This window comes from Cenococcum geophilum, assembly GCF_001692895.1.
Source record: "Cenococcum geophilum 1.58 unplaced genomic scaffold K441scaffold_16, whole genome shotgun sequence".
NCBI classification, from domain to species: Eukaryota; Fungi; Ascomycota; class Dothideomycetes; order Gloniales; family Gloniaceae; genus Cenococcum; species Cenococcum geophilum.
Window position 1 is genome coordinate 1,386,559 of NW_027137574.1, and position 21,664 is coordinate 1,408,222.

Genomic DNA, 21,664 nt, shown 5'->3' on the forward strand with positions numbered 1-21,664 from the left:
CCATAATATACCCACGACACCCATTTTCCTGCAAAGGAAAGCTCATTCAGCATGGCCATGTACGGGTCGTCACGCAACGTGGACATGGGGAAGTTAGTGCAATGCCCTTGGAGGAAGTGCCCTCAGAACACTGCTAATTCAGATTATCAGACAGGAATCGGAGCTGGCCATTAACATCCGCAAAGCAACAAGCATCGGTAAAATTCATCACCCTTACCCTTCTCAGCGGCTGCCTGCTGATACACTTGCGATTAGACGAGACAGCGCCAAAACGTATGGAGTTACTCGCGAACGACCTATGAACCTATGGCGAAGCTCATAGCATTATAGGAAAACATGTTCGCAGTTGCATTGTCTACACGTGGGACCACAAATCCTCGCAGTCCTTCTGGGCGGGCATGAAGGTGTATGTGGAAAGTCACCCAGCAGCCGTACGCTTAGGCTGATTATTTGAGCTTATTCCAGGCAGCCTATCCTCGCCGATGAAGTCCAGACATTCAAAGCTCTTATTACCATCCATAAAGTTCTTCAAGAGGGGCACCCAATAGCTCTGAAGGAAGCACAAGCCAACGTGAATTGGCTGGAGAGCTTAACACGAGGCGTTGCGGGCGGGGAAGGTCTACGAGGTACATAGTTACAACTTACGAGGCACCGTACGAACTGATTTTGGAAATAACTGCTAATGAAAGAATAGGATATGGCCCGCTCATCCAGGAGTATATCTATTTTCTTCTTGCTAAGCTAGCTTTCCATCGACAACATCCTGAGTTCAATGGTACAAGCCAAGCCCTGACAATCATAAATTAAAAGCTAAATAAAATAGGAACCTTTGAATATGAAGAGTATATAAGCCTCAAGTCCATCAATGACCCGAATGAGGGGTACGAATTCCCCTAACGCAATGGGAGATATACACTTACACTGGACAGATACGAAACAATTTCCGACTTGATGACCCTTCAGGACCAGATAGATTCTTTCCAGAAACTCATATTCTCGCACTTTCGCAGTGGAGCAAACAATGAATGCCGCATTTCTGCTCTCGTACCATTAGTACAAGAGAGCTATGGAATTTACAAATTCATAACGAGCATGCTCCGAGCCATGCACACAAGTAAGGGAGCCATTATTTCCGCATAATTGATTGCATAGATACTAATTGGAGATAGCTCTTGGCGATGATGAGGCACTTTCCCCTCTTCGCGGACGTTATGATGCTCAACATTATCGTTTGATCAAATTCTATTATGAATGCTCTAATCTCAGATACCTCACTAGTCTAATAACTGTTCCAAAATTACCCCAAGACCCCCCAAATCTACTTTCTGAAGATGATGAGAGACCGGCGCTACCAGCGCGTCCAGCAAAAGAGATAGAGGCGCCTACACCTACCCCTCCAAGAGTGGCATCTGTTGACCCCGAACCAATCAATGAGTTTTGGAAGAACGAACAGAAACGCCAACAGGACGAGTATGCCGAGGAGCAACGTAGGCTTCAAGAACAGTGGGAAGCCGCCCAGCTCCAGCAGCAGCAGCAGGCACTCCAAGCACAGAGAGAGTTTGAAGAGCAGCAACGATTGCAAGCTGAACAAGCACGTTTAGCCCAAGAAGCGCTACTGCGCGAGCAGTATCAGCAGCAGACGCAAGGTCGCCTGGCTGAGCTTGAAAGAGAAAACCTCAATGCCCGTGCCCAATATGAGCGGGATCAACTGATGTTATCACAATACGACCAGCGAATGAGGGCTTTAGAGAACGAAATACAACAACTGAACGCCAATTTTGCACAGCAATCTGCTTCGAGAGACGATCAAATTAGGGCACTACAGGAGCAGCTTAACACCTGGCGGACAAAGTACGAAGCTCTTGCCAAGTTGTATTCACAGCTTCGACATGAGCATCTCCAGCTTCTTCAGAAGTTCAAACTTGTACAGGTTAAGGCAAATTCTGCACAAGAAGCAATTGATGGCCGGGAGAAGCTGGCTAGGGAGCTGAAGACTAAAAATCTGGAACTCGCAGACATGATCCGCGAGAGAGATCGAGCGCTACTTGAGAAAGACCGATCCACTGGTGGCCATCGTGAAGAAGTTGAGAAGCTAAAGCGTGAACTTCGCTTTGCGCTTGAGAAAGCGGAGAATGCTGAACGCGGAAAAGGATCTGAGCTTTCCGCAATGTTATCAAGGCACAATAGAGAGATTGCTGACCTTGAAGAAGCATTGAGGGCAAAGACACGTGCTTTAGATGAAATGCATATGAAGTATCGGGAGGGTGATTCGGACCTTGAGCGCCAACTGCGTGAGAAGGAAGATGAGCTGGAGATCTTTAAAGCTGGCATGGATCAGACGTTGCTAGAGTTAAATGAGCTGAAGCTTTCCCAACATGCTACCGACAATGCAATGGACGGCCAGCTCGATACCTTCCTGCTAGAAAGCATCCAGAAGATTAACGATATCATTGATTCAGTCCTTCAAAGCGGCGTCCAGCGCGTAGATGATGCGCTTTACGAACTTGATTCTTCTATGCAAGCTGGTAACCAAAGTGCCTCAGGCGCATATGTCCTCTCGCAAATCGAGAAAGCATCCAGTTGTGCAATGGAATTCTCTACTGCTTTCAATAACTTCATAGCGGATGGACCAAACAGCACTCACTCAGAGATCACCCGGACTGTGAATGCGTTCTCTGGATCAATTGCAGACGTTCTTAGCAACACCAAGGGTCTTACTAGGTTCGCTTCCGACGAGAACAAGGCCGATCAACTCATCAATGCTGCAAGACAATCAGCAACGTCAACAGTCAAATTCTTCCGCAACCTCCAATCTGTACGATTATATGATTTTGATCCCGAGCAGAAGACGAATATTGTTTTGAACAACAATAGCGAGGTCCTTGTGAACCTCCAGAAGCTGTCTAAGTTGGCAGACGCATTCGCGCCGAAGAGCAAGATCACGCAAGCTCAGGGCGACCTCGGAGAACTGGTTGACCGCGAGTTGATTAATGCCGCGAACGCCATCGATGCGGCGACCGAGCGTCTAACGAAATTGATGAAGAAACCAAGAGATCAATACTCTACATACGAATTGAAGATTCATGAGTACGTTTTATCCTATTCCTTGGGGTGACGACAGCTAACGATATATAGTTCTATCCTTGAGGCCGCCATTGCTGTCACAAATGCCATTGCACAGCTCATCAAGGCTGCTACTGCCTCCCAGCAAGAAATTGTCCGGGAAGGCAGAGGAGCCATGACTAAGACAGCATTTTATAAGAAGCACAACCGGTGGACGGAAGGATTGATAAGCGCTGCAAAAGCCGTGGCGACTTCTACAAATATGCTTATCGAAACGGCTGACGGCGTGATCAGCGGTCGGAACACTCCAGAACAGCTTATTGTGGCAAGTAACGACGTTGCCGCTAGCACCGCGCAGCTTGTGGCTGCTAGTCGTGTCAAAGCGTCCTTCATGAGCAAGAGTCAGGACAGGTTAGAGAACGCTAGCAAGGCCGTTACGAGCGCGTGCCGTTCGCTCGTGCGCCAGGTACAGAGTATTATTTCGCAGACGAACCGCGACCAGAACGAAGCAGTCGATTACAGCAAACTCAGTGACCGTGAATTCAAGGTCCAGCAGATGGAGCAGCAGGTATATCCACTTCTTATTTTCCTACCACCTTCATATCCCGCTGGTAACTAATCACGATTTCAGGTCGAGATACTGCAGTTGGAAAATAGTCTTGCTCAAGCCCGGCAACGCCTTGGCGAAATGCGCAAACTTTCATATCTGGAAGAATAACCTTTTTTGCCCTCCTGAAGCGATATTTGTGGGATGACGGTGCTTAGTCCATTTCGTCTTTATATTCGCTCACTGGAAGGCCCTGCATCCCCGAGACTTGTATGCTTTTGAATTAGTGTAGGTGCATGTTCCATATAAAATTGTATACCAGGCTTTGCACGGGTCTAGGAATCAATTATTGACGCAACTTCAATTTCTCTTATTCTTCACTCATGTTCTCTGCAGCCTTGCTTGTAATCAAGAGTGATGCATGTGATGCCGAATGCTGTCATGCTGCTCCAAATATTCGACGAACCTGTTTATGGTATGAATAATATACACAGACAGAAGTTAATATCACCATGAAGAACCCTATTCCTGCACCATTACGGCATCGTCTGTCCGCATATATTGATCTCCTGCTTCTTACACAGTCAAAGTATAGTTGACATTGTTTCCAGGGACTCTCGGATACGCCTCAATCATGAAAGTAGTCGTCTTCCCAGATGAGATGACATCCCCAATCGCTGCCGAAGTGATAATAACATGCGAAGAGTCCCATTTCCACTGCCTACCATAGGACTATAGTTATGTTAGCGGGTGCTCACGAATAAAAACTCGGCTGTTTGCGGTAAACTTACAGTTCGTCCTCGCTGCAAAGGTTCCAAGTAGACGGTCCAGGCATCCTCGAGATAAGTCCCATCGCTCTTTAGCGCTCTTACGGCTGCCGGCTTACCGATTCCTTTCCAAGTAATAGGGATGGAAAGGTCGGAACCGGAGACAGCTGCCGAGGTTGTTGAGCCAAGCACTGGGACATCCCACTGAACAATATTGACTAAGAGGTGTGCGCCAGCGGAAAATGTGAGCGTCAAGTTGGCAATGGAGCCAGGAGTTGTTGTGGAAGAAACAAATGCCGAGAGTAGGGAAGCTTTGAAGGTGATGTTCCTGCCGCTAACAATGTAATCGGTTTTGGCCGTGAGCGTTTTTGAAGGGGAAGAGATCGACTTGAGGGTGTTTCCGTTGAGAAGGAAAGGTAAGGTTTGATCTGTGACTGCAGTCCCAACCCGGTGAAAGATATACGCGCTTGTCCATTGGCTTGTTGCCATGCCATTCTCGGTGCAGTCCGGCAGACTGTTGGCCACGCTGGCAGTGGCATTCATTAAAATATTGATAGCCACCTGATCGCGCCAAGTATGTGCAGCGCGGTCAAGATAATCTGCGCCGTTATCCCAGAGCATCGGCACAGTGTTATATTTCCTAGCCATCTGGAGGAAGTAGTCAAAGTATTTCCAGCGGGCTGCTCTTTCAGTGACAACAGGCGAGGCAGACCATTCTCCAATGAGAAGAGGCACATTGGTGAAGTTACCTCTGACGGCTGCAATGTCGGCCTCAAGGCTGGCCTTGTCGGCGTCAGAACCCCAGATGGTATTTCCCCGGCCAAAGATAAATCTATCTGTACATTTGGATTAGAAACTCGAATGCCATTGTACGCTCTAAAAGGCACACAGACGGAACACTTAAAACTTACCGGGCGAGTAGTAATGATATTGAATAGCCCAAGGGTTTGTGAAGGTTGGGTTAGGAGGCGTAAACCACTTAGAAGTCTTTACACCGTCCTCACCTAGGCCAACGAGTGTGACAACACGTTGCGAGTTAAAGCCGCCTGCATCATTAATAGCTTTAAGGAACAGATTGTTGAGTTTATTCAATTCCGCAGCATGGGCGGCGGTGGTCCCTGGTGGCTCGTTGATGGGTTCAAAGGCCACAAGAGATGACTTGCAGGCCAATTTAGTTCCAACTTGGTACCAAAGGCGGTAGAACTTCTCTTCAATCATCGTATAATTCGCACCGGAAGCTGAGACATCAGCCCAGATCCACGAATCATGATGAGCATTAACAATCGTATAGAAACCTCTCGAAGTCACCATATCAATAACATCAGATACTCTCTGCAGCCATACTGGGTCGATAGTCCAGTCCGGTGAGCTTCCATGGAAGTGATATGCCCAGGTAACTTGCAAACGTTAGCTCGAAGCGTCTCCCTTCTTTTTATTAGTAATTAGGACCTCTCTACTCACCTGGGAGTCGGACACTCTTGAAGCCAGCAGCCTTGACATCATCAAAGGTAGCTGCGACGACTGGCGGATTGCTCCAATCACCCTCCGTTTGCGTTGCATCGAGGGTGTTTCCAAGATTCCATCCCGGATTCAAGGCCGCTACAAAGGCTGATGCCGAAATGGGGGTGAAAGTCCCTGTACACGCATTTCCGCTAGGTGCTGAAGCAGCGGAGGAACTTGATATGATGGATAAGCTTGTAGCACTCTTCTTAATGGTCGTGGAGGGCGATGAGCGTGTTTTAACAGATTTGGTAAGGGTTGTGCTGGTCTTCACCCTTGACGCTACTGCAGCCCTGGCAGTTGCAGTACCGGTGACACATTGCCAATAATCTTTAGGAATGGGTCAGCTCTGCCATGTGGAACTCAACTTGAGGTTTATTTTACAATCGTTTTGAACATTGCAGTAGTATCCAGAAACGCAATCATTTGAGGTTCCGGTAAACCCAATACCACCGCCTAAGTAACTTAGTAACTGCCGCCGAAAAGTGGGGAAACCGAGAAAACTGACATTGCGCGTAAGCTCCATTCTGCGCTACTGCGTTCTGTAGCAGAGTTGCTATAAACCCCAGAGCTACGATACTTTTAGTCGCGAAGACCATGTTGACACGAAACTACCAAAGAAAAATGTGACAATGCCAACTCATATCCCCATGGACAGGGAAGAGTGCAGATTTATATTCATGACTGAAAATTCGCAATACGCTAATTAGCATCGGAGAGGAAATTGTCCTAAGCCTGCTAGGCTTGACCATCATAGCTTAGCTATATTGAGGTATACCAATCAAAGGTTTTTGGAGGTATGAACGCACACGCTACGGAACCGGGGCAGTGTCCAGGAATAAAATGAAGGACTGGAGCTAACAAACGTCTTACAAAACACTCTGATTGGCCAAAATAAGAAAATACGCCATGCTTAAGGGGAAAGGTAGCTGCTTTGATACTCGGTCCCGGGTATATCAATCTGCAGGTCCCGGCGGGCGTTACATCCAAATAGCTTCTATGATTCGGGAGTTGATTGATACGTTTTTCCGCCAGACATCGAAGGTCTGCTCTTCTCTTGACTTCTCGGTAGCGAAAGGAATCAAGATATATGGTGCAGTGAACTATGAACGTTAGTGTTGATTGCGGCGTCCCGATCTCAAGAGAGTATCCTCCCGATGAGTAGCGCCTCACATGCGCACGTAGGACTGTCGACGCGACGGTTCATTTGTGCGCCATTCCCATGAGACTAGCGGATCTGAGAACTTTTCGGCCGACGCTAGGCCTCGGAATATGACTGATGGCGCGTTCGGTTTATCTCATTGGTGGACCGTTGGTACGTGCACTACGCGCACGGGCGGGCATACTGCTCCTTATCAACCAACGAAATTCTCCACCGAGGGTCTGAGAGCTTCTGGGCGTCGCTTCGGTGAGAAGTGAATGTTTTAAGAATTAAATTTTGTATATTTCTATGAGTTACGTCCCACCATAAGAATTATATTATATTTAATTAATGTAATGGATTCTTTAGGTAATTATATCTACATATCTATATATTATAACCCCCTACTAAGAATACTAAGGGGCGAGAACATCGTCGTAAAACGTAAGTTGGATTTTCAACGGTATCTTCGTAGATTTTAGCCAAAACCGACCGACTATATCCAACTTCTTGTAAAAATAGAGCTGCGATATCGTCACAACGTAGAGGCGATAGAGAAGCTAAAGAGCTCCTACCTCGTAGTATTTTTATAATAACTGGACGTTATAAAAGGGTCGAGATACGGTAGTGAAAAAGGTGGTTTTTGGTGTATTTTGACGCCCATGAGCTCTCAGACCTTCAGTGGAGAATTTCGTTAGTTAATAAGGAGCAGTATGCCCGCCCGCGTAGTGCACGGGTCTAATTCATGAGATAACGTTCGGTTGCAAATTTCAATCTGTCGCCCGTTTTATAATTAGTGGCGGCCACCACCGTGGCCCAGTTAAATCTGTAATTAAGTTAATTGTTTAGTAAGTCTCTAGAGATAAGGCCCTAAATTTAATTTCGCATAATGCGTGATTAACTTTAGTGAGCGATATAAGTAACCCCTCTACTACTCCCTACTTTGGTGTAGTAATAGAAGCTTCCTTAACTAATGTCCTCTCCTTAATCTTAACTCTTTAGAAGTATACTATCTTCTAAATTAAAATTTAAACTTATTTTTATTATTGCTAGAGAAATCTAGTGGCTAGTAATTATTAAATAGATCTACTTAAATCAGAATATATCCTAAACACGTTATAAACATGTTATGATTAGTTACCCATCATAGTCGGTTCCGTTTTAGAACTAACAGGTAAATTGTGTTTTAAGCCGAGGTTGCCCCGTGCAGTGGTAGCGTGGCAGGACCGACCTGCATCCATGAAATCCCTATACGAGCGTTCTGCTCTTGGGCATGAAAACATATATTGGAATCAGATATTCCATAGTATCTGCTATTAACATTCATTCTTCTCGCGGTCAAATGATGCCGGACAAGAGTCCTTTGAATTCATCTGTTCTCACGGCTCTCGCGCTAGATTACCGCAACGATTATATATTGCTAGATAATTAACTCAAGATCTGACTATATCTTTGCTAACAGTCACGCAGCTCTAGGTAAACTAATGCAAAATTTGACTTCTACAAGATACCTGTGAAGATTCACATCAAGCCCCGTTGACGGCAGCGAATCCTTTGATGATAGGATTAATCATCTCCACCCCGCGTCTTTCATTTGACGAGTTAGGAATAAAGACTATGAAGAAACTCTTTGAGTTCCCTTATTTTAGGTTTTGGGATACCAGCTGGTATCCCTTCTAAGTGTGTGTATTAGTTTTGCCGTCATCATTGGAACATATCCCATAAAACTTCGTTCTTTGGGAGCTGACATATTACTGTGTTGATCGCACATTCATTAAAAGTATGTCTATTACGCCCCGGCACCATTATTCAATCCCCCCGGCCGCTAGAAATTTGCCTCGTGCTAGTTACTCACGGTCCAAGTATCCACCTGAGAATGCAAGCAACGCCATCACTAGGACAAACATTTGTCCTGTTCAACTGCTTGTCTTCTGGCCCTGTAGGCCCACTAGCATATTTAGGCTGTCCAAAAAATTTCTTCTGTCGTTTATCCGAATCCGGATACTGCTCGTCGCCCCACGCGCCGTTATAATAGAGCCATTTGACTGGGGTGTCGCCGCTAGTGTCATAAGATGTGAAGGTTGAGGAGGTTGCGTCGTAAGAATAGTAGTAAGCCGAGAGAGTTGGGTCCCAGAGAGTGCCGGCGTCGGTATAGTCAACGATGAGACCATCGGGGAGGTTGACATCCGGGATTGTGTGGTCGTGCTTCCCGGTAATGGCATAATTGGCGTGGGATCCGTTGCCGCTGTAGACGAGGGGCTGGTGGGGATTAGCTCTGATTGGGATGCAGAAGGGGAGGCAGAAAGAAGTGAGAGGAAGTACCCGAAGACCGTTCTTGTGGACCACGTCATACGCGAAGGCTTCACCATTGCTGTGTTGGGAGAACCAGACGTATGTAGGTACACCGTTAGAGAAGCGGATCATGTTGTGTTCCCTGTGGATATGCATTAGCCATGTGACTGCGGAAAACACTAGGAGTCCTACCAGTCGCCTACGTGGTCACCTGTGTGCCGAACAAAGTCAGCGTAATATTTGTAATAGGTTCCTCAAACAATATCATACCTAATTGCTGACCAAGAACAACCCCGCCCCAGTTAAAAGCGTAGAAATACATGTAAAAGGCATCCACATTTCCACCACCGTGGTCATTGACAATGATTGCGCATGAGATGGCGTTGTTGGTCTTGCCAGACGTGTCGGGTTTTATGCCATTTAGCCAGGCGGGATTGGTGGTGATGTCGACTTTTGATGTAAGGTACACGCTGCCGTAGGAGTTCAACTCATTCAAGTTATTCAGCGTAAGCGGAGATGGGGCTCCTGAGACAACTACGTAGTTGGCCTCCGGTTGCGTATTTGCTAGCTGTGCAGATAGGTCTGCTGGAAAATACGTCTCTCCAGAGTAGAGATAGACGAGAGGCGCTGTAGAGGAGCTGTCAATATTTGTGATATGTTCCACCTTGGTGCTTTGCACCAAAGAGATATTACTTCTGGCATCTCGAAAACAAGTAGAAACAAGGACAGCTATCATTGAAATGCTTTGTTGTGCTTCATATAATGAAATAACTAAACATAGGATGATCTTAGGATGAATGGTAGCTAAGTTCATTAGACTAAACTTTTGCGAGCATTCTGCTGAAGTTCTCCTTTACATATGGTGGATTTGGATGCAAAGAATGGGGCTCAGAAATTTCCTCACCATAATCTAGAACATATGACGGAACATTCGTAGGCGCACGCCTTTGCTTTTCCACCGTAGGAGCCCCTGCGACGGTCGAGGCCAAAGCTGCAACGGCGATTAAAAAATTAGACAACATAGTAATAGAGTTATTAAGAAAGAAAGAGAAAAAGCTGCTGAGGACTTCTAAATCATTGCAACGGAGATCAAAGCAGAGAGGTATATAAACTCAAGAAACAGCACAGCAGGGCTCCCACGCCCTTGAAAAGAGTTCGATCATTGGCCATGACCCTTTTCTCGTAGCAGGCAAGACATACACAGGGGGAAATCAAGCTCTCTTGGGCCATGCGAGATGATCAGGAGTCCTGATTCGTCATGTGGACCGTCGGGCGGGTTTTGCTGGTTAGTGTTGCTGCTGCAAGGAACGAAGAGTCGGCCTCCAGAATAGGTAGGCGAAAAGACTGGTCTTGTGAATGGGAGAGAGGGATGGGTTCGGCTGTTGCGGCTAATTGCTCGCTTTACCTAGCTTGGCATGATCTGCCTAAGCACGTTGCTCCACATGGCGTGTGCGATACTGGATTCATTCTGTCATTGTAAGTGGATGCAACGCTTTAGATTGCGGGTGCATTGAATTAGGGCCTGTTTGGTTCTACTAGAGGTATCAGTTTCTAAATTGAGGTGGTCGTAGCTTTTGGCGCGTTTTAGTGTAAAATCTTCTGCCGCGTCTAATTGATCAAAGGCCTCAAAACCACCACGTCAACGTCTTGGCAGAAAGTGGCAGTAGAGGCTCTAGATGGGCGCGCTCACTAGCGTCACGAAATGGAGGCTCCAGTTCATTCAAATTGTGGTCTCCCCCTATATTTTTCAAACTGACGTTTTTCAGCCGCACCAACAGCCTATTTAGGCAATCGCAGGGGTGTAGGCGCGCCTGCCGAGATGAAGCTCAGCTGGAGCGATCAGAGCAAGAAATGAAGCTAGAGGAACCAAACGGGAGCGTCAATTCGATATCAGCCTGTTGAGATGACGCCTCCATCTCGCCTCCAACCGACGAACCAAACAGGCCCTTAGACATTCCCTGGATTGTGAACGCGTAGGGTGCGGAGAAAACGAGTGGGTCTTTGAGTTGAGGCCTATCCTGGCTGTTACACGGGAAATGAAAGGCGCCCGCCAGATCCCTTCGTGTGGCAAAAGTCACTTTTCGTATTGGGCGCTTTTGGCGCTTTTGCTTGGGTTAGCATGCTGTAGGCACCCCAGCTAGCGCAATTTTATTAGCAAGCCCTACTAAAACACCTCAACATCATAATGCCAACGAAATACTGCAAAAGGTAGCCCCAAAAACACCGATTACAGATTTTATTTGAGGAAGTTAAGTAAAAAGTTGTGATGTATGACGTTACAGCCGTACGTTCTTGCCATTCTTTTATTAACCAGCTGCTGATTATATAGGAAAATCCTCTACTAGAGTCTTCCCCTAAACTTCTACTATTTATACGCTTTATTCGCGTTCCTAATATTAATAAAAATAAGCCAGTGGAGGATTAGCTTAAGGTTATAATGGAGGACGTATTATATATGTTAAATGAGATGTATAAGGTGCTACAGGTGGTTAAACGGTTTAATTAGCGATTATTTAGTATAGAGGATCGATTAAAGGTAGTAGAGGAGGGCTTAAAGGAGGCTAAGAAAGTTACTGCCGTAAAGGCTTAATTAGCTTTAGGGTCTTAATATTAGAGGTATAAGGAAGTAGAGAATTAAAAATAGTTACCTAGTCATCGCCTGCTAAATAAAAGCTATTAAAGCACTAAAGGCATAGAGGAAGCCTATAAACCTCGCATTTATATACTATTCGCCGTATTTATATTATAAGCTTCCTAGCCTCCTTCTATTTACATATTTAGTATCTTAATAAGCCCTTATAGCCTTGCTTCTTTATAAAACCTTTAATAGAGTGGTGAGTTTGCGTATATCGTTAAATTACAGGTAGTAGGGTTTTAGTAGTAACGTAGGTACTTTTTTAATTTATTCTGATATTTTTATAACTAGGCCTAGTACTAGGTTAATATTGCCTAGGCTTTTATAGGACTAGATAAAGATAACGCTTAGTATCTTATTTAGTTAACCCTATCTTTTAACTGCCTATAATAATAAGGTTCTATACTAATTATATACGGAAGCGGCGGTAGGTATAAAGGAATAGCTTACTTAAGGTCTAAAAGATATTCTTGCTAATAATATAGGCGTTAATTATAGCCGTATTAAGCGCCTAAAAGAATAAGGGTATCTAGGTACGTATAGTAGTGATCTAGGTAGTATAGTAGCTTTAAAGTTGATTATAGATATTAACGCCGCCTATTTAGTTATTATTGGAAATATAGGGTGACTCACTAATAACGACTACTCGAGTAGGGTTATAGTGATATTGGTTAATTCTTATTAATAGGAATAAGGAAAGGGGTAAGGAACTTAAGGTTCCTTACCACACTAGGGCNANATTAACACGTNACGGCAATATNCTTTATACGANGGCAACTTNCCTTATTCCNAANACTAGCAACTCTTCTTTTTATAGTTGCTATATATATATATACAAACAGACAGTATATAATAATACCAGACAATATATAATAAAACCAGACAATATATAATAATGCGGTAGTTGGTAGAATTTAGTAGATAATATAAAGACGGGTAGGCCGCTAAGACGCTAGTAGTAAGCAAGCTAATAGCGATTTTCTATACCGGGCATGGAAAATCCTAATTAGTTAGTAGAAGTCTACACCACCACCTAAATTAATTAGGTGTGGCGCTCTTAGCAAGGATCTAACTAATTAAATAACTTTAACCGGCGGTCGAAGTTCTATAAGATCTTAACTTCTCTAAATTTCCCTTTTAACCTAACCTTTAACTTGTATATGTAGAGTATTTATATTAACAAACGTCTCTAGTGCCTTATTTGGGTTTACCTTTGTTATCGCATCTACTAGGTTATCTTAGCCATTAATCTATTAGATCTTAAAGAGTTCTTAACGCTTATAGGACTGCTAAAGTGCCATAATATTAATTATAAGACGCTTCTCCTTTGTAGTACTAAGCTTAATTAAATACTTATAGAGGGAATATAAGTTGGTGTATACAATTATAGGAATAGCGGGAAGTTTAAGCCGGTCTATAATTATCTTAAGGGTAGTTCTAATTACAATTGCTATATTAACTCCGCTAACTATTCTATATATCTCTAACGCTAGAACGCTTTAAGTAACGCGCTTACTTTTAGTTAAGCTCTAATAGATAAGGTTGCCGTAAATTATAAAGTTATTCTCTTTAGTAGATTTATTCGCGATAATAATCTTATATCCTAGCTGGGAGCTAAAATCTTTATTATTTATAAATAATCTATTAATAAATACAAAGAGCTTAGTGGTAGGAAGGTTAATAAACACGTAGAGTAGTCCCTTGTTGAGATAGTTTATTTACTAAAAAAGACGCTTATTTAGGGCAAGAACGTTATCCTTAGTTAGTTTCTAGTATTAAGCGGCAATAGAGAGATTAAAGGAAGCCTTAGGTTAATAGATAGAAGCCATATAAGCTCCGCGAGCGCGTTACTCCACATATCCTTACTTCGAAGAATTAACGTTAATAACGTTAATCTTCTTGCCTTAACCCTTCTAGCGTAAAGTAATAGAGCCCTTATTTAGGGAGAGGATACATCCGTTAAAGAGTAATAGTATTACTAAGTTAAGTCTTTCCTTTAGCTTTACTATAAGGTTTACCTTTACTAGCTTATCTTCTTTAAGAGCTAAGAATTGGTCGTCTCTTAAGATAATTATATCATCCATTTATATGCTAATAATTCCGAATAGAGTTCCTATAGTTATAATAAGGAAGTAGGGATTAAATATAGAAATAGTTATTAAAAGCTTCTCTTTATGGTGCTTACTATAGGTAGCCCACTAATAAGTTCCTGCCTCTGCGATTCTATATAATGGCTTAAGTACGACTATAATTATATCCTCGGGATATTAGTAGCGAATTTGCTCTAGAAGGTATACTAGTATTAAGCACTAAAGGCACGTCTCTAATTGGGTGTAGGCCTAAGTAATATCTTATAGGTAAACCGCCATCCTATTCTTTATTAAGGAGGGAGCTAGCGTAATAATAACTCGTTAACTAGCTTGTTAAATTATAGGGGATTGCGTAAGGATTACTTCCTTACCATTATTGTTATAACCTTAAATAACTAGCCTTAACTTCTTAAATGGGGTATTAGTAGCTTTGCCTTTAATCTTATTAACTATTCTTAACTTAAATATACGGACTCTATTAAACTTAGTAGGGTCGTATTTCTTAAATTTAAAGACTCCTCTTATAATAAGACTGTTAATCTCCTACTTATTAGATGCTTAAAAAGGAACTCCTAAAGTTATAATACGGCCTTCCTTTTAAAGCTATTTTACGAGTTCGAAGTTAGCCTTCTCTTTAGCTGTTATAAAGGCCATTAATAGTTTATCTTTATTCTTAATAGCAGTAACGAATTACTCTTTAAAATCGACAAAATGTTAGCAATTTTATAATCCCTTTAGGCGACCTCTACCGCGTTATAGTTGCGGTACGTCTACTATAATTATATTAGAATCGCCTTCGCCTTCTAAAGCACGTTAATTGTGGTTCTCCTTTAGGGTATCCTCTAGGGCATTCTATAAAGGCTTGGAGCTATTATCCCTATAGTAGGGCTTAATAATAGTTAAGCGGAATTAAGTGGGTTTATAGGGCATCTAAAGAGTATAAGTTTAACTATTAATTATAATGAGTTTATATAGGCCTAACTATCCTCCCTTTTTACGCCATACGCATACCTCCGATTAGAGTGGCAGATTAAGCATAGTTAAGGTATTTAGGCCATTTCTTATTCCTAGTACGTCATTAACCTAGCGCATGGCGTAGAGATATTACACCTCCTTTATTACCTTGCGAATAGCCTCAGCTCATTACACAATAGAGGGAGATAGTAGAGAATTGTTAGTTATTTAAGGGTAGGCGCTAAAGACTAGTAATATAGGTACGAGCCCATCTAGGCCAGCGGTATCGTTAATAGCCTTAACAGCTATCTATAGGATAAGCTCTTTACTAGCACCCTCTAGTTCTAAAGAAATAATCTCATATACGCGGCGTAATAGCGTATAATATCGTTCTACTTTTCTAATACTATTATATGCCTTAATAGGGACTTCCTTAACCTTAATTGTCATTACCTTTACCTATTATCGAAACTCCATAGATAAGAAGTTCTTTTTTACATTATAAACGATTTAATTAGGGGGTCCTAGGTAGACATTAATTTAGCATAATTAAAGAGTATCCTATATATTCCTAGCTAATATATCTTTTAAAAAGCGTGTAGCTTAGAAGGAGGTTAAGAAGTTAATAACTTAGAGTACTAGCTTACCGCTAAGATATATAATATCTATAATAATGCAGAAGTTAAAGTCGTAATTATCTTTAAGAGTAAACTTAAATCGGCCAGGGGACTTCTAGTTTATTTAGTAGTAGTAGTAGTACTTTATAAGATATTTAATTACCTTAACCTTAACTTTATAACCTACTCGCTAAAGGACCCTAAGTAATTAGTAAATAGATAGGTGGCCAAAATGATGGTGTAGTTAACGTAACTCTAACTTAATTAGGTGGCTCTAAGTAATGCTCCTTTCTAGCTGTTAAAGGAGCAATTAAGGGTGACCCTACTTGCGTATAACGGGCACCTAATTATCTCCCTAGATAAGTATATTCTTAAGGTTATTAAGCTTAACACCTAATTTGTTTATATCTTAGATACAGAATAGGAATGGGGTGTTCGCGGGGATAATATAGAAAGTAATATATCCTAACGGGGTTTGGACCTTAATTGTGCTAAGAGAGATTATAGTACCCTTACTAAAGCAAATTATATATTGGCCTGCTGTTAATTAGTTAATTTAAATAGAGTTATTAAGCTGCTAAAGAGCTTAAACTTAAGGCTTTCCTACTATAGATACTCCTGCGGCTCTAGTATCTAGTATAATACTATAGAAGACGTTCGCCAAGTATCTATCATTAAAGGAGAACGCGGAACTTTCCTTTGGCTTATTAAAGATATCTAACTTTATAATAGAATGGAGTATAGATTAGTTATTAAGGATAGCGACAGTTTATATACCATTTACCTTACTATACTCGGTAAAGTATTAGTTAAAAGAGTAGTCCTCAATTTCCATATCTATAAGGAGCTATTTAGCCTCATTAACCTTACCCTTAAGATCTTCTTCGCCTTTATATTAAACTAGAAAGTTTTAAAAGTAGGCTATAGTAACCTCTTAGTTTCCGATATTTTATATACTCTGGCAAAACCTATTATATACCTCCTTTTATCTATTAAGAGGGTGTCTAGTTAACTAGTAATTTGGCTTTTTATAAATATAGCACTTCTTCTAACAATTACTCCAAAGTGAACCTCTATAAGGACCTCCATAATTACCTTATAGTTGATATTAATCATACCCTTTACTATATCCCCTACTACGTCTACTATATATTTAATCAGTCCAGTTATAATTATATTAGTCAGCTAGGTTAATTAAGGTAGGTTAAAGTTGGGCATTAAATTACTATACTTCTTAAGAGCGTAGAGCGGTGCTAATAGAGGATCTTAATTAGGCATATACTCCTTTATAAGTACTTATAGGGTTAAAAAGAGCAAGATTATATTCTTTAATACCTTAGCATACGCTAATAACTTAATCGCATAGGCTAAGGTCCTCTTAATATAATTTAAATAAACTACACTAAATTATCTAAAGTTAATTAAAGAGCTTTTAAAGATAATTAAGCCGAGAGACACCTAGGTTCGTAGCAATAATTCTTAAGAAGGTAGTCTCTCTCCACTCCAATATATATTACTACTTATTCTCTTCTATTTTAAAGTGGCATCTTATCTTATATATTATTTAGTTAAAATCGTATCCTTTTTCTACTAAACGATTATAATAGAAGGTACTGGCGCGGCCCTTAAGTATAACAGAATAGGTATTATAATATTAGTTAGGTTTTAGTCTAACCTTCTAGTAACAGTTATAGAAGATACGCAGCTTCAAATTAAGAATGTTATATAGTTCCCTACTAAACTTCTTCTCTTAGTCTATATAGAGCTTTATAAGCTCTATAAGCATTTTTAAAGTACCTCCGAGTAGTATTAGACTATATTAAAATTATATTAAAGATTAAGATAGGGATTGCTTTATAGGCTGTAGTAGAGATATAGGGCTTAGTAGAACACGGTATAGTACCTAATCTTCCTATAGTAGAGTTTAAAGGTTATTAAATCGCAAAGCAAGGGGATCTTGCGCTTACTCTTAAGGGGTAGTAGTTAATATTACTAGTTAAATTAGTGGATCCTAGGGAGCTAGAGATAGAGGTAGAAGCAATAAATACAAAACATAAGAACTTGTACCTAAAGCAATAGAATTAGAACGCGTCTCTATTAGCGTATTATTTAGATTCTATCATAAGTTAAGCTTCCTCTTAGTACGTAGTTGGTGCTTAACCTCTTATAAAGTCCATTCATACTCTTCTTTTACGTTAATAACTTACTCCTAGATATTATCTCTAATAGCACCCCCATCTATAGGGACAAATACTCTATTCTCCTAAAGGAAGTTACAGAAGTCTTATATAACGTCCTTCTTCACAAGAGCCTATATTTCCTTTATCCATTTAATAAAGTCCTCCTTTATATAACACTATAGCTCGGTATTATTATATTCGCTATCTATATAGTATACTATACAGTATACTAAGAATCTATTTAGGTCCTATTCCTTAGCGTTTATAGGGTTAATATCTATATCCTACGTCTCCAGGTTAATGCTTTTCTCGTACTTCTTTAGGTAGGTTAACGCCATAGTAGGTATAGAATTAACGGGGTGTCGTACATTAAAGGTAAGTAGGGTTTTTAGCTTTATAGAATCTCATAGGTTTGCTATTAAAAGGTAGGTAATTAAGATGTTGTTAACGCGTTTTAGACGTTAACTTTAGGACCGTAGGTTTAGTAATACTTCTAACCTAAAGTACTCGACCAAATCTTTATATGCGTAGTTGTTTAACGCGTTTCGGACGTTAATTTTAGGACCATAGGTTTAGTAATACTTCTAACCTAAAGTACTTAACCAGATCTTCATAAACGTAGTTATTCTATATAATAGACGCAACTTAGTATCTCCTAGTACTCAGTAACACTTCTATTACTAGTTTTCCGTAAGTCTAAGGTAGTATAGTATCGCCGGGATCTATTCCATATAAGCGTATATAGCACCCCTATATAAAACTGTCTCTTCTATTTGAAAACCTAGCTGCTCTATAGTTGACTATATATTTAACTACTAATTAGTGTTAGAAATATAGGGTGACTCACTAATAACGACTACTTAAGTAGGGTTACAGTAATATTGGTTAATTCTTATTAATAGGAATGAGGAAAGGGGTGAGGAACTTAAGGTTCCTCACTACGCTAGGGCCACATTAACACGTAACGGCAATATGCTTTATACGATGGCAACTTGCCTTATTCCCAATAGTTATTATAATCAATAGAGAGTCTAAAAAGCGTTAACTTCTTAATTAAATTATTACCCTAAATATTAGCCACCAGCTTTTTAAGGAAGGAATTATATACTTACAGCTGACGTTAGTTAACTTTATTAATATCCTTACTACTATATAAGTAAGCTGTCGTTAAAAACCATACTAAATTCTTATCCTGCTATATAATTAAAAGTACTAAATTAACTACACTAATAACTATTCCTATAATAAAGTTAAACAGTAGTCTTACCTTTTTTTTATTAGCCCTTTTATGCACCTCTAGATAGTCCTTTAAGTTTGATTAAGCCGTCCCAGCTATAGTAACCCTAAGCCGTTAAAGCACCTAAAGCAACGGAATATTAGTAAAGTAGTTGTCCAAAAATAAGTAGAATTAACAGGTCTAGAGAGGAAGCTGCCTAGTGAAATAGAGGACGTATTTGGAGGTCTTTAAGAGGATAATATCTTAGTGATCCGTTTAAGAAGGAAGCCTAAAAAAGTAACTAGGTGATATAAATATAAAGCTATAATAATATCCATATTAATAAAGACTTATTATCTTATAGCCTTTAGGTATTAGCTTACTAGGTAATTTAATTATAGCTATAGATCGTCTAGTAAACCTTACTATTATCTTATTAAAGCTAATTATAGATCTAGGTATAACGTACTTTCTAAACGCCTCGCCTAAAGATATTATTAACAGCTTAATCTTCTTAAATATATAACGTTTAACGCCTTCTAGTAGAGGTGGTGATACGTAAAAGAAGCGCTTAAGTTGCTCCTATCTTTTTTGGCCTATAAATAAGCTAATTAAGTATTTAGGATATTTAGGATCTATAGCCTAAAGGTCTCGTACTTAAGGAACTTTAAAGACGCCTATATAGATAATAAGTTCTACCTAAATTATTAACTCGCCCGTAGAGGTCTCCTTCTACGCCTATAATTATTTACCAGCGTATTGTCCTAATTAGTAATATCCGCTAGCGTTTTAAGAGGCTGTATAGAGGTTTATGCTAATTATAAGCTTCTTAAATACGCTAATACTAAAGAATAGCAGAAATACTCGAATTGGTAGGTCCTATTTAGATCTATACCTACTAAATACTATACTAACCTAATCTACTACCATATAGTAAGCAGAGCGCTTATTATCCTTATCTTAAGCAGAAGATTTATCAGATTAGGTGCCCGTACTAGAGCCGTAAATAGGCTTACTAGTACGCTAAGCAGCAAATATTAACTCCTTTAGAAGGTTAATAACTTTAAGATCTAGTTTAGGAATAGTAGCTATAGGCTCCCACATAGTAGGTACGGCAGGGAAGCCCATTCTTAAAACTTCTTTAGCTAATAGCTCTAGTAATTTAGTCTTATCTACCTTATCTACCTTATCCTTAGTGGTCTTACCGCGGGCCTTAAAAATAGCTTCTAATTCGTCTTCCTTAATACCCTCTTTCTGGCTAGCTGGCCGAACCTCTTCCTGAATATCCTTACTTAGTATTACCGCCGCTAAGCTATCGTGTGTATACTGCGTTGCTTGAAAAGATTGCGAATAAGACTCCCATGCTTAAGGTGCTTTTGGAGGCCTTAGAGCTTTTGAAGCTTTTTGAGCCTTTGGAGGCTTCGGGGCTAAAGACGCACGACGTTTTCTAGGCATAAGGATGATATTTTGCTGAGGCTTTGAGAATTAAATAGGCAACAATAATATTGAAGCTCTTTGATTAACTACACCACTATTCTATATATAGGCTTTCTAACCACGTCGCTGCTACTCACCGCAATATTCAAGATTCCGAAATTCGGAGGTGGCGCCTATACCCCTACCGCCGAGCAGTTGCACTGACCAAGGCTTCAACACCAAGCTATATACAGTATAGAGCCTTTAGATTGGCTTAGGAGGCGTGCATATACGAATATTGCAAGAAACGGTTGCCACACAAAGGGATAACTACAACCTCATATTTCTCATCACGGAGCCTTAATCTCATTGATTCTATTGGCTGGCTCTTATCGATAACTGTAGGGCCTACTGTACAGCGTAGAAATAAGCGGCCGATATTGGCACGTGCACAACTACTAAAAATCGATTTTTGAAGATATATTACTACTCTAATACTTTGTCATTTGCCCATTACCTCTCTTGCAATCGTGTAGACGCTTTGTATAGTGCTTGTACATGTTCTAAATCATCTTCTGGTCCATCTCCTCAAACAATCGTCGATTTTTGGTGGTTGCGCACGTGCCAATATCGGCCGCTTATTTCTACGCTGTACAGGGCCTATCCCTTGCAACGGTGAAGTCCTACGATAGTTGGACCGTGCACGAACACCAGAATCAAAAGTACGCGTATGGTCACGGAGCCTTGATCCTATTGATTCTATTGGCTAGCTCTTATTCACAACCGTAGGACGAATTCCACCGTTGCAAGGGATAGGCCCGCACATTGGGGCCACAACCAATCAAGACCTTCTCTCATCCAACACGTCATTGCTTCGTCCCAAGTGACCCAGCAGAGGGGCTCCGGCGGAATAACGCGCGACTGGACCTCTCTACCTTGCGATCGACATCTTTATCTCTACTGCTGCCTGCTGCTTCGATTCTCTTCCAAAGCCCTCGTTTGGTGTCCACCGCTGCTCCTGTCTTGATGCTCGAGGATGGCGCTAGAGGCTGAGGAGGTGGCGTCTGAGAAACCGATCCTAGAGTCGCTGAAGACTCTACCTTTCAGGGATGCATTTGTAGTGTAGGTGGGACCCTTCACTCGAGTGCAATCGTTTATCCAGTGAGCTGAATCTCTGGATCAATTTCTTAGCAACTTCGGCACGGCCGGATCCACGGATTTGCAGCTCAAGTCTAGATCCGAGACG

At 41.2% G+C, this 21,664-nt stretch overlaps 3 protein-coding genes across 3 annotated transcripts; 1 reads left to right on the plus strand and 2 right to left on the minus strand.

Moving 5' to 3' along the window:
• Positions 1–51: 51 nt before the first annotated feature.
• K441DRAFT_555929 (ANTH domain-containing protein) lies at positions 52–3,781 on the plus strand (the record flags this gene model as incomplete). The annotated part of the gene is made up of 11 exons (XM_067643306.1): positions 52–92; positions 151–197; positions 256–273; positions 331–406; positions 466–626; positions 695–775; positions 824–881; positions 930–1,114; positions 1,170–3,087; positions 3,136–3,631; positions 3,695–3,781. The coding sequence occupies 11 exons, from the start codon at positions 52–54 to the stop codon at positions 3,779–3,781; spliced, it is 3,168 nt and encodes a 1,055-aa protein (XP_067505131.1).
• Positions 3,782–3,943: 162 nt separating this feature from the next.
• On the minus strand, positions 3,944–6,527 carry K441DRAFT_658348 (glycoside hydrolase family 5 protein). The gene is made up of 6 exons (XM_067648332.1): positions 6,386–6,527; positions 6,262–6,333; positions 5,839–6,207; positions 5,289–5,774; positions 4,402–5,213; positions 3,944–4,342 (listed from the first exon to the last, which is right to left on the minus strand). Exons 1-6 carry the CDS (start codon positions 6,474–6,476, stop codon positions 4,187–4,189), a joined length of 1,986 nt encoding a protein of 661 aa, XP_067505132.1. The 5' UTR covers positions 6,477–6,527; the 3' UTR covers positions 3,944–4,186.
• A 2,161-nt stretch (positions 6,528–8,688) lies between these two features.
• Positions 8,689–10,641, minus strand: K441DRAFT_658349 (uncharacterized protein). The gene is made up of 5 exons (XM_067648333.1): positions 10,215–10,641; positions 9,581–9,937; positions 9,503–9,521; positions 9,341–9,452; positions 8,689–9,277 (listed from the first exon to the last, which is right to left on the minus strand). The coding sequence occupies exons 1-5, from the start codon at positions 10,330–10,332 to the stop codon at positions 8,870–8,872; spliced, it is 1,014 nt and encodes a 337-aa protein (XP_067505133.1). The 5' UTR covers positions 10,333–10,641; the 3' UTR covers positions 8,689–8,869.
• Positions 10,642–21,664: the final 11,023 nt, after the last annotated feature.